The following is a 17,449-nucleotide window of genomic DNA, read 5'->3' as shown; positions in this document are numbered from 1 at the left end:
CAGAACCTGCACGACGCTTATCTAACACGCCCACCGAGGGACCCTCGAGTGAGTGTACCTAGGGTTTGAGAAGCCCTAACCCTGAGCGGCTCCAGCACCGAAGTCCGCCTCCCCAGCATCCACGAGATCTGCGTGGGGGCCCTTCTGCTCCTTGCTGTTCACCGCGTTGTCCGACCACTCGCCGACCGGCTTGTGGCCCTCTTCACGACGCACCCCGATAGTTTGTTTTCATCACTGGTCTGGTTGCTCCAGACTGGCCCTTGCTCCCCTTCAACAGAGGAGTACCTCGGACCCTCCTGGTCCACTCCAGACGCCATCTTGACTCCACTGTGTGGGTTGCCACTGCCAAGACCTGCTGCCCCACTCCTGGGCCCAGCATCATCGACAGCAGACACCTTCGTGGGACAGCTCGCCCTCCATCCTGGTCGCCACCGCGCCTCCTGGTCCGAGGAACAGCCGAGTCCGACGTCATCCACTCACCTGGTCGAGGTGACTTCAGCCGGTACCTTCCTGGTACCCACACGATCGCTGGCTAGCGGTTGAGAACTGAGTCCCCTCTGCTTTCAGGTTTCCTTCAACACCGATCCAGGCTTGGATCTCGCTGAAACATCGACACTGGTCGCCTGCCAGCAACTTCTTCTTTCAGGCTCCTGAGACTACAACGAGGACTCCCGACACCTTGCCGAACCTCACGCAGCCGCAGCCTCTGGGCTAGGTAACTCGAGCATTTCGGTGCTCCATCGCAGGTTCGCTCTACAAGTGTCCAGTCCCTTTTTCGTTTAGTCCCACTGATCGGATCACTCCGGAATCAGTAACTCCAGAGTTCGAGGCATGTGGGCTGCTGAATTCATATCTGTGCATAGATCGCCGCCTAGTGTTGGGTCCGGATGTTTGCACGTTGTTGTCCTGGAAGAGTCTTCGAAGTATCCTTGGATAGGTGACTCCTCCCCTGGACTACAGTGCGCATGGGCATCCTCTCCATCCTCAGATTGTTTTTTTCCGCCATTGGGTTCGGATGTGCTATCTTAGCTCAAGTTAGGAAAAAATTTTGTCGAGGCCTTTAGTTCGCGTCGGTACTGTTTATCGATCGGTTTTCGATACTCTCTGTTAGTTTACTAACTTCCAGCACCGACTTTGTTCGCATTTACCTGTCCATCAACTACTTCGACGATGGAATCGAGGACGCCATTCAAAAGGTGTCCGGTATGTAATGCGAAGTACCCACACATCGACGTCCATCCGGTGTGCAACAAATGCCTTTCGCCGGACCACGACGAGTCGACATGTATGGCCTGTGCCCGGTTCCGTTCAAAGAAGACTCTGCGGAATCGTCGAGCGGCGAGGCTCGAAGCGCAGCACGCGGCACCGGCCCCAGCTGACATCTTCGACGACGCGGACGACGTCGAAGAAGTAGAAGTCTTACCCTCCAGTCCCGTTTCCGACCAAGAACCCGGATCGGACGAGGCCGACGAGTCACTCTTCCACAGAGGTGAAGACGACACCGAGGTAGGAGACGACGAGGAGGCCTTAGGGGCCGAAGAGAGTAGCTCCGATGATGAACAAGGCCTACCTGTTCAAACCGAGAATTCACCAGTGCCACAGACTATGGCTCCGGTCGAGGGATCGCCTTCGGGCCTTACCCGAGACCTATCACGCAGTCCTTCGGCCCCGCCCTCGGGCCCGGCCTCGGACGTTCAGCGGCAGCCATTACCGCTTAAGCCAGCTGGTTTCCCTTCCACGAAACCGAAACCGAAAGCTGCTCAGGTTCCTACGAAACCGAAACTGAAAGTGGCGCTAGTCGGATCGAGGCCTTCAACACCTTCGACGCCGGCGCACCGTGTCGGCACCGACCGCACCAAGGGGGACTTCGGTGCCGAACTCGAGACGGGCGACATGGGAGTCGACAAACGGAAGAAGGCCATCGGCGCCGAAAAACCTGCTCGGTTACCGGCGTCGACGCCACCGACACCGAGGGCCGTCCCGCCTGCTACGCCTCGCAGCACCCCCTCGACGACACCGAAACCTCACGTGTCGAAGACGTCGACGGTGATCTCCGCACCTCGGCTCGATGCACCACGGGCGCAGAAGATATCTGCAGCCGCCTCGACGACCCTGGCGGGGGCCACGACCTCTAAGGCGCCCCGAGTACGGCCTGGCGCAATGCCAGGCTGCAAAACCAAGGCTGCCCTCCAGGACCAGTCGGGTTCGATCGATCCAGCGGTTTCGTCGGTGCCGACCAGCATTACCTTCGGCTTGCCTCCATCCACAATCCCGAAGGCGTTTCAACTCAGGACACAGGCCACCAAAACTGCGGTTACGCCTGTCGAGCCGTCACCGTCACGCGTCATCGACGCCGACACTGGCAGGATGATTCTCCACGACCGAAGGATAACTTCGGAACCGCCATTGGAACCTTTCAGGATCCCGCTAAAGAGGAAGCTGCCTGTGGACACAGAACCTCTCCTGTATGAACCCTTTCATTCACCCTACCAGGATCCACACCGGGCCTCCCCCACACGCTCCGACACGGATGCATTGGAGGACTACATGGGTGAACAAGTCCCCTACCATGTGGACACGGACCCTGATGACCAGCAGGACCCTGACCAAACTTGGGGCGACCCTGCAGACCCCAGTGCACCTCTTGATGCACAGGACCCACAACTATATGGGGCAAAAACGTCACCCACAGAGGATACTGCGGCGTTCAACGCTCTGATTGAACGGGCGGCGAACAACCATGATGTACAGCTTCACTCTGATATCATCGAAGATGACTTTCTAATGGACACCTTTGCATCCTCAGAAAGACATGTAAAGACTCTGCCAATGTTGAAGGGGGTCCTTAAGCCAGCCACTGACATTTTCAGGGAACCCACCAGGGCACGAGTGATAAACCCCAGGATCGATAAGAAATACAGATCAGCACCTGGGGATCCTACTTACATCAGAGGACAATTACCACTCGACTCCATCGTTGTGGCGAATGCCCGCAAGAGGGCACACTCGCAGACAACGGGTGACGCTCCTCCCCCGGACAAGGAGTCCAAGGTGCTGGAGACCTCCGGCAAGCGAGTTGCCGCACAAGCTGCAAGCATATGGCGCATAGCTAACACTCAAGCGCTCCTCGCTCGCTACGATAGGGCGCACTATGACACAATGGAGCAACTCCTTCAACACCTCCCTGACCCCTACAAAGAAGGTGCAGAAATCCTTATCAGAGAGGGACAGCTACTCACAAATGCTGCCATCAAATGTGCACTAGACGCTGCTGACACGGCTGCCAGGGCCATCAACACTAGCGTCATCCTACGACGTCACGCCTGGCTACGTATCTCAGGATTCAAGCCTGAGGTACAAAACAATATCCTTAATCAGCCTGTCAACCCCGACTTTTTGTTCGGGCCTGAGGTTGACGCCACCCTCGAGAAGATAAAAAAGGACACGGACACTGCAAAGTCCATGGGCGCCCTACAAACTCAGTCCTTTCGGAGCGGCTCCTTTCGTCGCCCCGGAAACAAGGGAGCAGGCAGAGGACAGGGGTCACAACAAACATATAACAAGGGTAATACGCAGACCACCTACGATAAGAACACCCGAGGTGGCTATCGTGGCTCCAGTACCAAGGGCAGAGGACGTGGCTACGGCAACACCAGGTCCTCCCCCAAGAACAAGCAGTGACGCCCTCTCCCTTCCTCCCGACCACATAACACCTGTCGGGGGAAGGCTACAACGGTTCCTGTCCACGTGGAACTCCATCACCACGGACAGGTGGGTCAAAGATATTATAAAATACGGTTACTGTCTGGAGTTAACTTCCACTCCACCCACAATACCACCAAGAAACCGTCCTATGTCTTCAGAGCACTTGACGCTCTTACAGCAAGAGGTAGAAAGTATGCTTCTAAAAGGCGCTATCGAGGTCGTACCCGTCCACGAGCGGGGCACGGGGGTTTACTCCCTCTACTTCTTAATTCCAAAAAAGGACGGGTCGCTCAGGCCTATATTAGACCTGAGACCCCTGAACCAGTACATTCTTTCGGAGCACTTTCACATGCTCACTCTACAGCAAGTCCTTCCGCTTCTCCAGCAGGGAGACTTCCTAGCATCACTGGACCTCAAGGATGCGTATTTTCACATACCCATCCACCCCTCACACAAAAAATACCTCAGGTTCACTGTTCAGGGGCAGCACTATCAGTTCAAAGTCCTTCCCTTCGGCGTGACAACAGCGCCCAGGGTTTTCACAAAGTGCCTAGCTACGGTGGCGGCACATTTACGGAGACAGCACATACACGTCTACCCCTACCTAGACGACTGGCTCGTTCAAGCGAGATCGGCCCAGCAATGTGCAAGCCACGTGTCCCGTACCATTCACCTTCTTCACAGTCTGGGATTCTCACTAAATTACCCAAAGTCTCATCTCCAGCCCGCACACGTACAACAGTACCTAGGTGCGACTATAGACACTCTGGCGGCCACAGCTCAGCCAAATTTAGTGAGGATCAACGGCATACAAGCGCTGATCTCCAAGTTCAGACCCAACCACTCGCTTCCAGCGCGAGTGTTTATGCAGTTGATAGGCATGATGGCCTCCTGCATCTTCATAGTCCCGCACGCGAGATTACATATGCGCCCACTTCAGGAGTGCCTAGCACGTCAGTGGAATCAGGCTCAAGGACAGTTGAAAGACCTAGTGTTGGTGAGCGGTCGGGCATACAACTCTCTGCATTGGTGGAATCCACAAAACCTTTGCAAGGGCCGACCGTTCCAAGAGCCTGTTCCACAAATAGTACTGACAGCGGACGCGTCTCTCCAGGGATGGGGAGCTCATGTACTCCACTACACAGTGCAGGGACTATGGACGACACAACAGAAGAAGATGCACATCAACCTTCTGGAACTGATGGCAATCTTCCTGGCCATGAAGGCTTTCAAAGTACATCTGTGCAACAAGGTCGTGTTGATCCGGACGGACAACATGACCGCAATGTACTACATACAGAAGCAGGGAGGGACACACTCTCCACAGTTGTCTCATCTGGCTCAGAGCATGTGGAAGTGGGCCATTCAGAGGAACATGTTCCTCATGGCGGAACACCTCCCCGGCAAGGACAACCAGATGGCGGATCTGCTCAGCAGACACAGCCACCAGATGCACGAGTGGGAGTTACACCCATCGGTACTCCAACCGTACTTCCAGCAGTGGGGTCACCCAGAAATAGACCTATTCGCGACAAGCGAAAACGCAAAATGCCAAAGCTTCGCCGCCAGATTCCCACACCCGCAGTCGCAGGGCAATGCGATATGGATGAACTGGTCCGGCAAATTTGCGTACGCTTTTCCTCCAGCACCGTTGATACCGCTGGTGGCTCGCAAACTCCGACAACACTCCCTGACACTCGTCCTAGTTGCTCCCACGTGGGCACGCCAGCCGTGGTACACCACCTTCCTCGAACTTTCCGTGGTACCGCATCAAAGGCTGCGGATCAAACCCGCGCATTTGACGCAGAACCATGGAGAGGTTCAGCACCCAGATCCGCAACAGCTGAACCTGGCGATCTGGCTCCTGAAGTCCTAGAGTTTGGCTATCTCAATCTGCCACCTGACTGTATGGACATCATCAAGGAGGCCAGGAGACCCACTACAAGAGCTTGCTATGCAGCCAAATGGAAACGGTTCGTCATTTATTGCGGTAATAATGACATTAACCCGCTGGACGCATCCATCCACAACATCATATGTTACCTCTTACACCTATACCGATGCAATCTGGCGTACACCTCTATACGGGTCCATTTGACCGCAATATCAGCCTATCTGCAAACCAGGCAGCACCTCTCTCTCTTCAGAGTGCCTGCCATCAAAGCATTCTTGGAAGGACTCAAACGAGTCATTCCACCTAGTCACCCACCGGCTCCAATGTGGAACCTCAACTTGGTCCTCACACGCCTGATGGGTCCACCCTTTGAACCTCTACACTCATGCGAGATTCAATTCCTTACCTGGAAAGTAGCCTTCCTGGTAGCGATCACTTCCCTAAGAAGAGTTAGTGAACTCCAGGCACTAACCGTTCAAGAGCCATTTATTCAGGTTCACGCCAACAGGGTCGTACTACGTACCAACCCCAAATTCATGCCCAAGGTAATATCGCAGTTCCACATGAACCAGACTATTGAACTGCCCGTTTTCTTCCAAAACCCACAAACTGTTGCAGAGAGGGCATTACATACACTAGATGTACGGAGGGCCCTCATGTACTACATCGACAGGACTAAACCCTTCAGGAAGACAAAACAACTGTTCGTTGCCTTTGCCCCACACCACAAAGGTAACGCCATCTCCAAAGCAGGGATAGCCAGATGGATAGTTAAGTGTATTCAAATCTGTTATCAAAAGGCAAAACGCACATTAACTATTCCACCACGAGCCCACTCAACACGCAAGTTGGGGGCTTCCATGGCCTTCCTAGGAAACATTCCCCTGCATGATATATGCAGAGCAGCCACATGGTCCACTACACACACATTTACAAAACACTATTGCGTAGATGTGCAGTCAAAACAGCAGGCAGCTGTAGGACAGGCTGTTCTCAAAACACTTTTTCAGACCGCTGCAGCTGGCACGGGTAGCCGCCGCCAATAGAGGGCACTGCTATGTATTCTATGCACAGATATGAATTCAGCAGCCCACATGCCTCGAACTGAATATGCTACTTACCAGTATGCATCTGTTCTTGGCATGTAGGGCTGCTGACATTCATATCGCCCTCCCTCCTCCCCGGCGCCTGTCGCAGCTGCAGCTCTCAGAATTATTGCAAGCATGGTCATCACTTTCTGTATCTACTCCATCACTGCCACAATGGCGAAAAACAATCTGAGGATGGAGAGGATGCCCATGCGCACTGTAGTCCAGGGGAGGAGTCACCTATCCAAGGATACTTCGAAGACTCTTCCAGGACAACAACGTGCAAACATCCGGACCCAACACTAGGCGGCGATCCATGCACAGATATGAATGTCAGCAGCCCTACATGCCAAGAACAGATGCATACTGGTAAGTAGCATATTCACTCTAACCACTCGCATTTCACTGTTAGCGTAGATGGTTTCTCGTGCCCTTCGGGCATTTGTGTAAATTGTGCAACTGAAGTATTTTCTAAGAGTTTTGTAGTGTGCTTAGCTCCCTGACTCATAAAGAGCCAGGGTAGTCTTGTTATAAATAAATATCTTTTATTTTCATAACAACTTGTGTGGTGTCCTTTCACTTGACGTTCAAGGGGTATATGTGATGGTAAACAGCTGGCTTAACACGCCCTCTAGAGTTTAGCCTAAAGACTGCTCGTATCCACGCTACTAGGATAGCTGGTCTAAAAGGTTGACTTACAACCAATCATCAATAAGGGTCGTTTGGAATGATACACAGTGATCACTAGAATAGTGAGCACTACATATCAGGCCAACTTCTCACACCCGCTGTTCTCTTTATGTATTGATATCGCATGCCTATCCCCTTTAGATTACCTGAGGTGCTAAAATTCTTGGAACTGAGGGAATGCGATATGTAATGTGCTACCTATGTAATAGGGTACGCAGAACCAGTCTGTGCTGTGCTGGAATGTTATATTCTCCGTGAGTCGCAGTCTGTAAGATAATTAAATAAATGGAAAAATAAATAATCTGCAGAGATTGCACAAAGCCTACATCAGAATCAACAGAAGCCAACGTACAGTTTTTTAAATGTCCTTCTATTCAATTGGAATGTCCTGGTACTGTATTGAAGGTATAGAATACCAGTTCTGTTTTTTCCTCCTGCAAAAGTGCGGGATTTAGAGTGAAGACGTGCTTAACCCATATGCATACATCACTGGAAAGTAGCTAAAGATGGGCACAAGCAAAGATCACACATTAATAGGTCTTCAGAACTTATATGCGATAGACATGCATGGAACTGATTTAAGTATACCATTAGTATAAAATCTGCTTTTTGTCTTACTCTGTAACACATCATTTTGTTTTCATATGACCCCTTAAAAAAGTTATGAGTCCCGGGTGGGTGCATGTGCTGATGGGAATTTGTGAAGGTAAGAAAAGGCAGCTAGGATGATACCTCAGAGAATTTGTTACAGAAGTTGTTTTGGAAATGTCAGACTGGCTTTCTTAATGGAATTCAATCCCATCAACAGAAAATTGTACTATCTCATTTAACCCGAGCCCTCCTGTTTCTTTTTTTTTTTTTATTATTTAAAGGAACTACTACGAAAATAACAACTATCCCTATGACATCTAAGCCGAATGTCATTGTTGTGCAAAAGACGACTGGAAAGGGGACAACTACTTTTCAAGGCATTCAAGGCAAAAATGTTGTAACAACATTGCTAAATGCCGGCGTAAGTACAGTTGTGCATTGAGGATATTTTAATAATGTTTTGTATTCCCATTGATAGTTTGTTTTGGTTGTCAGTCATTAAACTATTCATTGCCCTTCAAAGGGAACTCTAGAAACATACCAATATTGAGTAGAACTTCATTATCTATTGAATTGAAACATTTTCCGCCCAAAGTGTGGAGCCATTAAACGTTTATTTCACTTAATGATGGTTAAACCAATTCTGCATCAAAGAATCTTTGACAGTTGTACACATTAGAGTTGTCCTACCCGTGCATTGGATCCTAGACCACTTTTAGCCACTTATACACCTATCAAAATAAATGTCAGAATGTGTACGTTTTAATTGCTTACACATAGACTACAACCTGTATCAGACTACATTAACTGATTTTCAAGTGCTTTTCTTTTAACAAATAATACTCAGGTAACAATAAGTGATACCCAAGACAATTTTGCAGTATTACATTGATGCCCTAAAGTCCTTAGGAAAAAACTGTACTTAATTAATAGAAATACAGCCAGATAGACAGCAGCAATGGAAAGCTGAACATAGGACATTACTGAGCCAACAGCTTCCTTTTCTCATTATGCATTCAGTGGCTTAACACAGGCCCCCGCAGCCCCTGCGGTAAGAGGGGTCCCCCAAGCTTCTGGGGCCCCCCTCAGGACAGTACTCTGGCCGTAGAGCTCCCGATTCAGTCCGGAGGGAGCCCCTCCGCGTACCTTGCAGGGAAGCCCCCCCACCCCTCAAGTTTTGTTACGCAAGTGCATGCCTTGTACCTGCAGGTCATTCAAGGCTCATGTCCTTTTGTCACTTTGTGAGAGAAGGATCCTCTAATACTGCTTGGGGTTGTTAAACCTATTTAAGATTGGAGGTTGACCTCAAACTGAGGTACAGGTAGAAGAAAGAGTGACCAGTGTAGGGGTTCCTTCAACTGCATCTGTCTTCCTCCAAAGACTCCCTCAATCAGTTGGGTAAGAAAGAGAACTAGTGTGAGTAGGTGGCAAAAGAAACTGTGACGGTTGATGGACTCCCAAGTGCTTTCCTTCAAAAACTGATATTGCTCTGACCACTACATCAAGATAGAAACTGACCCGTCATTAACGAGAACCCCCTTGATGTCAAATTACCATCATATGTCACACCATTGAATGTGCAAGCACTCTGTCAGTATTGATGTAATCTATGTGAAAGTGCGGTAGTTCACCATCAAAGAGACTCTCCCTCAGAGGCAACTTCTCTAGTCCGTCCATGTACCCAGTAATCATCAGCCCAGAATCTGACCTGACCAGACTTCTCTTCAAATTTCTAAGACAACTGTATGTCCCAACAGCGTGGGGATTAAACTTGCTAGAAGACACGCTCTGCTTCTACCAATGGGTTCAACAAGGCTTCTCTCCTCCTCCAAGGAATACTCTTCCTCCTTTAGTGGAACCAGTGAAACAACTGCGAATTGTCAGTGATTGTGCTTCTTGTGAACGTTCAGTTCCAAGGCATTAGATCCTTACCAGGGAAGAGCCAAGGGTGTAGCTTCCTCCAGTTCACTGAAAAAAAACATTCTCCTAACTTCATCTGCAAAGTCTCTTTTAAGAAATCAACATCAATTCCAGTTTAAAAATGTGCATATCTGAGTGTTCTAGATACAACTCAAGGAAAGTGTTTCTTTTGGAGGAGAGAGTTGCCGCTTTACAACTAAAATGTCTTCACCTTCAAAGGGTGCAGACTGTGACAGCAAGACAGATTCCCCTCACTTCTGAGATCCATGGCCTGATTCATCTTGACAATAACAATTTCCAGATTTAACATGGTACACTTGCAACTATGCCGAGAGAATTAATGGAGGCAGAAGTGAGAGCTGTGAAGATTTACTTTCCTAATCCCAAGACAGTGATCCCCTCTCTACTGTGGTGGTGGTGTTGAAACAGTCTTCTCTAAGGACTTCCTTGCCGTTGGGACCCTATGACGCAATCCATTGTCACAGATGCAACGTTCACATGTTGGGGGACCTAGGCAATCTGATAGTTCAAGGCGTCTGGTCCAAGAACGGTCTCAATATCCCATAAGCCTGCTGGAGGTCGGGGTTCGTGCCCTTACCCATCCAGTATTTTCTGTTTTCTCTGATGGCAGGCAAGTTTCTGATTTAATATAACACAGGAACTCCTTGGGTTCAAACTTATGATGTGTGTTTGAAGTGACAGATTATGTTAAAGTACCAACTCTCACTAAAGGAGAGAAATCCCTTTAGGACGATTACCCTCACTCACCAAAGGTGACATGCTTCATCATTTGGGAATCTCCTCTCAGTGGAAAAACCTAGTTCCACTGAGGGCTACAACCCCCTCACTGTGAGGGAGGAGCTCAGGGATGTTTTCAAGTAGAAGCTGATAAACTCTCTGGGATCCTAACGTCCCGTGGTGAATAAGGTAAAGTGCAAAAATCGCAGCGCAAAGTAAAAAGAAAATGTGATTTAAAACTACCTAGTGAATAGCAATTCGATCTAACTTTATTGGCTTGCTCCCACTGGTAGGAATAAAAAGCAGTGCAACAGCAGTAAGGAAATTAGACTGCTGATTGTGAACACACAGTCAACATGTTTCAGCCCCTCTGATCAACAAAGTATCCGGGCTTTCGTCAGGACCATAGAAATATACAAAGCTGCTGCTAAAGTGAACAAAACCATCAAGGTGCAAAAAAATAATACGGTGATGCTAGACCATTTTTCCAGTGTATTCTTCAGTAATACTGGAAATGCCTAAGAAAACAGAAATTAGGCATCTGTCAGGTCAATAACCCATAATCTGTGAACAACAACACGCAACAAAATAGGTTGATAAAGGACCTTAATATATGTCCTCTACATCACCAATTATAAAGGTGGAAAATAACTCACCCAATCTGATGGATATTTATAGCCTCACCTCAACCTGGCGACAGCTCAGGGAAGAGGGCCCCGCTCTACAAAAAGAAAAGTATATAACTCTGTATCATGTGTCTGACTCATCAAGTGCCCACAGATTTATACATAAGGAAACATAGGAAAATACGTACTGCTCAAGTTCTTGAAACAAATCCTTGTCTACAGACCAAATACTCTAATAAAAAATAAAAAAAAGAGATGTAGATAATGGCATGGAAGAGTTTTCTTAAATTTCTGCAATAATCTCTCTTCGTTATTCTCTGGTAGGTTAATAGTAAAACAAACCGTAAGTCCATACGGCTCATTTTAGGAAGTTATGACTCCCTTCTTGAGCACTAGGTATGGTCATGTTTCAAAACAAAATACCCCAGGTATCGCTATACCTATATGATATCAAGCCTAAACCTGTTCTAATGTCAAACAAATGTTAAAAAATGATTAGGTATTCCTAGCGCCAAGAATCATCCTTACTTGCACGATGATAACGCTATGTAAACACCTAAACAGTTACGCAGCGCGTACTCACCTATCCGTCGGTACCCCATCGCAGACTGAGGCTGTGACCGGAGGCACCGATCGGAAGGCGCCATTCCCATTTAAAGTGTTTGTAAGCTGCTGCTCCGTGCCAGCAGCTGGTGGAAGACCCCAGAGTGGCTCATGAAGTGTCTGATCAAGGGGGAAAAACTAGACGTGTGTGCACATGCACGTCCTGCTAACGCTGATCATAGTGCACGTGCGTATTCACTTCAGATGAATATATTTTGATCGTAATCCGTACATTGGAAAATTATGCAATGCTTTGAAGACATAACGCGAGTAAGCAGTTTAATGGATATGGTAAATCGTGAACATAATAACAAAAACGCTACATATCATGAGCGCACCTGTATGTTTATACCAAACACTGATCTCTGTGTGCATGTGCAGAACTGCTCAAAAACCATTAGTACAATAAACCTATTGCATAAAGTCCCAAACCACATTCCTAAGGTGACAAAGGAGGGATCTCTTTCATGGCCAGACATGCGTATTGGACATACCTCAGATGATTTTTATGATTTTTAGTAAAACACCATGATAGAAGAATTAAAGTACTACTTTTATCTGTGTTACATATTAGTTTTACTGTGCCCAAATAATGAGTATAATCAATAAACTGGCCATGAAGGAGAATTTCTTCAAATTTGAAGAAGAGTTGTTTCTCCAAACCTCTGGTACTTCCATGGGCAGTGTTTTCACTCCCAGTTTGGCTAATCTCTTATGTAAATAATTTTGAACAAACAGAGATTTTGCAAGAGAACAATCCTTATGTACAGCATATCCAAATATGGAAGCGTTATATTGACAACATTTTTGTGGTCTGGAGGGGTCCTCCGGACTCTATTATATCATTCCATCAATGGATGAACACAAGGAATGAGTTCCTGAAATTTACTTTTGAATTTTCCAGGACTAGTCTACCCTTTTTGGATGTGCGGATCTTTCCAGAAGGAAACAATCTGGGCACTGAACTCTATCGCAAGCCTATGGCACGTAATTCATTACTATCATATCTGAGCTTTTATCCAAAAGCTCTCCGTGACACACGTCTAGTTTTTCCCCCTTGATCAGGCACTTCATGAGCCACTCTGGGGTCTTCCACCAGCTGCTGGCATGGAGCAGCAGCTTACAAACACTTTAAATAGGAATGGCGCCTTCCGATCGGTGCCTCCGGTCACAGCCTCAGTCTGCGACGGGGTACCGACGGATACGTGAGTACGCGCTGCGTAACTGTTTAGGTGTTTACATAGCGTTATCGTGCAAGTAAGGATGATTCTTGGCGCTAGGAATACCTAATCATTTTTTAACATTTGTTTGACATTAGAACAGGTTTTATCTTGATATCATATAGGTATAGCGATACCTGGGGTATTTTGTTTTGAAACATGACCATACCTAGTGCTCAAGAAGGGAGTCATAACTTCCTAAAATGAGCCGTATGGACTTATGGTTTGTTTTACCATTAACCTACCAGAGAAAAATGAAGAGAGAGATTATTGCAGAAATTTAAGAAAACTCGTCCATGCCATTATCTCTAGTTTTTTAGAGCATTCGGTCTGTAGACAATGATTTGTTTCAAGAACTTGAGCAGTACGTATTTTCCTATGTTTTCTTATGTATAAATCTGTGGGCACTTGATGAGTTGCACTGCTTTTTATTCCTACCAGTGGGAGCAAGCCAATAAAGTTAGATCGAATTGCTATTCACTAGGTAGTTTTAAATCACATTTTCTTTTTACTTTGCGCTGCGATTTTTGCACTTTAACTTATTCACCCCGGGACTTTAGGATCCCAGAGAGTGTATCAGCTTCTACTTGAAAACATCCCTGAGCTCCTCCCTCACAGTGAGGGGGTTGTAGCCCTCAGTGGAACTAGGTTTTTCCACTGAGAGGAGATTCCCAAATGATGAAGCATGTCACCTTTGGTGAGTGAGGGTAATCGTCCTACAGGGATTTCTCTCCTTTAGTGAGAGTTGATACTTTAACATAATCTGTCACTTCAAACACATATCATAAGTTTAGACCCAAGGAGTACTTGTATTATATTATGTTGTAAGCAAGGGACACCCTCCTTGCAGGTCTTTAACCCCTTCAGCGCGGCGCGGATTACCGCGCCGTGCTGAAGGTTCGTTGCGCGGGCGGGGCCGTGACGGAGCGGTTCCGTCATCCGCACAGGGCGACCGATGCGCATGACGGAACCGCTCCGTCATGCGCATCGAAAGGGTTAAATTCAGTCCCTTGGACCCTCCACTCTCTGTCTTTGTTGTTACTAAGTTTCTGATTTAGCCAATATACTTAGAATGTACTAGTCTATGAAGCTACAAGAGGCCAGGTCCAGGATCTTGCCAATAGAAGCTCAAGTCATTGGGAGATAGCTGTTTTCAAGGGGCTTGTGGATCAAAGCAGCACATATCTCAGGAATACAAAGTAGTCCTTTGCAGGCTTTGCAAAGAAAACCACGAATCAGTCTTAAATAACATATTGCAATCGGTCTTTAGGGATTGGAAACTGCGGTCAGTAGATCTCTAGGCCATGGTGAAAATGCAGAGACTTCATCTCCAGGGCCAGTGGCTAATGCCCTTTTCATGAACTGTTTACACATTTTTTATGCTTTCTCTCTTTTTCCTTTGATTCCTTCCACTGTGCTGAAACTCTAATGTTCCAGGTTCTGGATGATTCTAAAATGGTAGAGACATCGGTGATATACCAATCTACTGCATTTTTCAGAGAGCATATGCAGAAAGCGGCTGGCAAAGACTAAATACATAACCCACAAATCATGACCTCTTTTTCAGTGTACATGAACAGTCTGTTGCAAACCTTTTTTCACTATCTTTGCCATAAAAGTTATATTAGGAGGGCTGAAAAAAGATTTTCCCCAATTTGGAAACCTTCACCTGCTTGGCAGCTTAGTATGGTGTTACCTCCAAATTAGTAACTTCACCCTTTGAGTAATACATAAACCTTTGTTTTTACATATGTTAGAAGACAGCCTTTTTAATTGTGATTGGGCTTGTATTTAGCATCTGTGAGGTTCTGACTCAGCAAAATGTGTTTAATTGAGATAGGGAAGAAATGACTCGCCATTCATTCCTTTGTAAATTGTTAATCTAGTTTCTTTTAAATCTACCTGTTTCCTTGTTTGTGTACTTCAAAAATCCTTCTTCATGCACAGAAAGAGGTTAACTAATAATCTTAAAGTGTCACTAGACGTCGGGAATTCTTCCCAATTGTTTAACTGTGCACCCATAAGGATATATTTTCCAACTTCTAAGTTCTTTGATGCCTGTTACTGAGTTACCTCGTTGCTGAAAGGCCATTTTGAAGTCAAAGCCGATACCTAAAAGTACCCAGCCATCGGCACAAGACAGACTGTGATGCCACACTCTACAGTGAGGTCAGAGGTCTCCGACAATTCTGTTTCTGACAAGCTGGCAGATGTGCTGAATGATTTTTGTGCAACCTGGAACTGGTAAGATTATTGCCAAACCACGACACCAGGAATCGAGTCCTTACTGAAAAATGCCCTTAAACTACGTGGAGGAGCTGCAGGATTAATCTTTGCCACTGAATAGGGTCCGAGATTCTGGCACCTGTCCTAACTTTTTTCAACCTACACCTCCACCGCTTCCACATCACTCACCTCCACACAAAAATCAAGATACGGACTTAGAATCTGTTATTCCATATTTTTTTCAAGACTCCTTATGAGCACCCTTAGAACCACGGGGTGTTACAATGGAGATCTATGTAGCTGGTCCTCAGGATAACCAAGATTTGGAGCCATACCCACTCAAACCATCGCCGCTTGATCACACCTCTGCATACCATGCAGTAATTCAGAGGGCAGTGCATCACCATCAGGTTATGCTTCATACTGTGGGGGTATGAGGACTGCTTTTATTTGAAAACTTGTCAAAAACGGAGTACAGCATTTTGAGGTCCGCCACAGAAATCTTTAAGGAGCAGGTAAAGCACAGGGTGGTGACACCAAGAGTCGGAAAAAATACAAGCCAGCTCCAGATATCACAGCTTATTTTAGGGGACGGATAATTTTGGACTTGCTCTTTAAGGCGCTCAAAGGAGGGGGGGGGGGTCTGCTCAGTTTATGGCAGAGGCTTCCCTTCCTTATGAGAAATCCAAGAGAATTGATGTGACTGTCAAGCGGGTAGCATTTGGAACAGCCACGCAATGACGTATTGGTAACCTGGTAGGTCTCCTCTACAAGTATGATCATTTTTACTGGGAGGAGATGAAGGAGCTGTTAAAACACCTACCAGAGACCCTACTGCAAGAGGGGAATTAGCGGTTTTGATATCAGGTATCCCCTCGATGCCACGGACATGGCAGCCAGGGGCACTAACACTTGTGTGCTCATTCACTATGGGGACCCTAAGGTCTGCGTGGCTTAGGGTAACAAGTTTTAGGCCTGAGGTGCAACAGCCCCTCCTAAATGTACCCTTCAATGTTGAGTATTCATTCATCCTTAGGTGGACCAGATGTTTGAATATTAAGAAGGATACAGACATTGCTAAGTCTGAGTGCCCTGCAGTCTCTCAGTCCCAAGGCAACTTACAAAAAGCAGCAATTCAGAGGGGTGTCTAAGCCAGGATGCTGTAATCAAAGACCTCCTTACTAGACATACCCACAATCGTTTCAGGACCCAGACCAGCCCACATCCCCCCTAAGTGGTGCATACTTGGGCAATGAGCATGGCAGAGGAGGTACCTTTAGGGGCTCCTCTTTTCCAAAGCAGTGACACCTCTTTCTCAACGATGACTCAACACTTGTTGGGGGAAGGTTGAGGCACTCCTACCTCACTGGGAAGACATTACTGCCGGTCAGTGGTTACTTTGCATTGTATGGGAAGGCTATTGCCTTGACTTTTATTTTATTCCAGCCACAACATACCACCTCTTACTCTGCTCAGTCCATCTTCAGGTTTTACAAGAGGTTCTAGCAATGTTGCAAAAGGGGGCAATACAGCTACTACCAACACATCAACATGACCAGGTGGTGTACTCCCTGTACTTTTTGATTCCCAGAAAGTACGGCACACTTAGATCGATCCTAGACCTTCGGCCACTAAATGGGTTCATACATTTAGAACCTTTTCATATGGTCACTGTAGGAAGCTGGCTTTTTAAATAGTACACCAGAAAGAGGAACACTGTGTAGAGAGTCCAGGCAAACCCCAGTTGGCTTTCAGATGCATAACGATAACCCAAATGCTCTCTTTTGTGTTAGTGTGGGCGAGCAGTCGGGAATATCAGAGGGTAGTGCTAAGCATGTATTGCACACACAAATGCAGTAAGTGTGTCACACACTGAGTAAAGAAATCCAACATCAATTTATAAAAACTTATTTTTATATGTATTTGGATACCAAGACCATTGAAATCAGGTATGTACTTTTCGAGATATGAATTTACACAGGTTTCAAATGTTGACACACTGCAGTTTCTGAAGCGGTTATGTTATCCTAAGGGGGAAACATGTGCTGCATTTGGGCACTTGTCAGCAACTTACGGGACTGTTCTGATGGACTTAAGATGATTATGTGGCAAGGTCTAAGGCCACACCAACAGGTCACCTCGGGCGTC

The 17,449-nt window shown here is 47.0% G+C and overlaps 1 protein-coding gene across 7 annotated transcripts in view; it reads left to right on the top strand.

Annotated features, from left to right (window-relative positions):
• Positions 1 to 17,449, top strand: part of EMSY (EMSY transcriptional repressor, BRCA2 interacting) — a 402,733-nt gene that overhangs the window by 152,195 nt on the left and 233,089 nt on the right. For all 7 annotated transcript variants that reach the window (XM_085623273.1, XM_085623278.1, XM_085623276.1 and 4 more), the window contains exon 12: positions 8,250 to 8,389. In XM_085623273.1, coding sequence (XP_085479399.1) covers positions 8,250 to 8,389 — 140 coding nt within the window. The remainder of the gene's footprint in view (positions 1 to 8,249; positions 8,390 to 17,449) is intronic.

Source organism: Triturus cristatus, chromosome 8, assembly GCF_964204655.1.
Source record: "Triturus cristatus chromosome 8, aTriCri1.1, whole genome shotgun sequence".
NCBI classification, from domain to species: domain Eukaryota; kingdom Metazoa; phylum Chordata; class Amphibia; order Caudata; family Salamandridae; genus Triturus; species Triturus cristatus.
The sequence above is the reverse complement of the archived record's forward strand: the minus strand, read 5'-3'. Positions and strand labels throughout refer to the sequence as shown.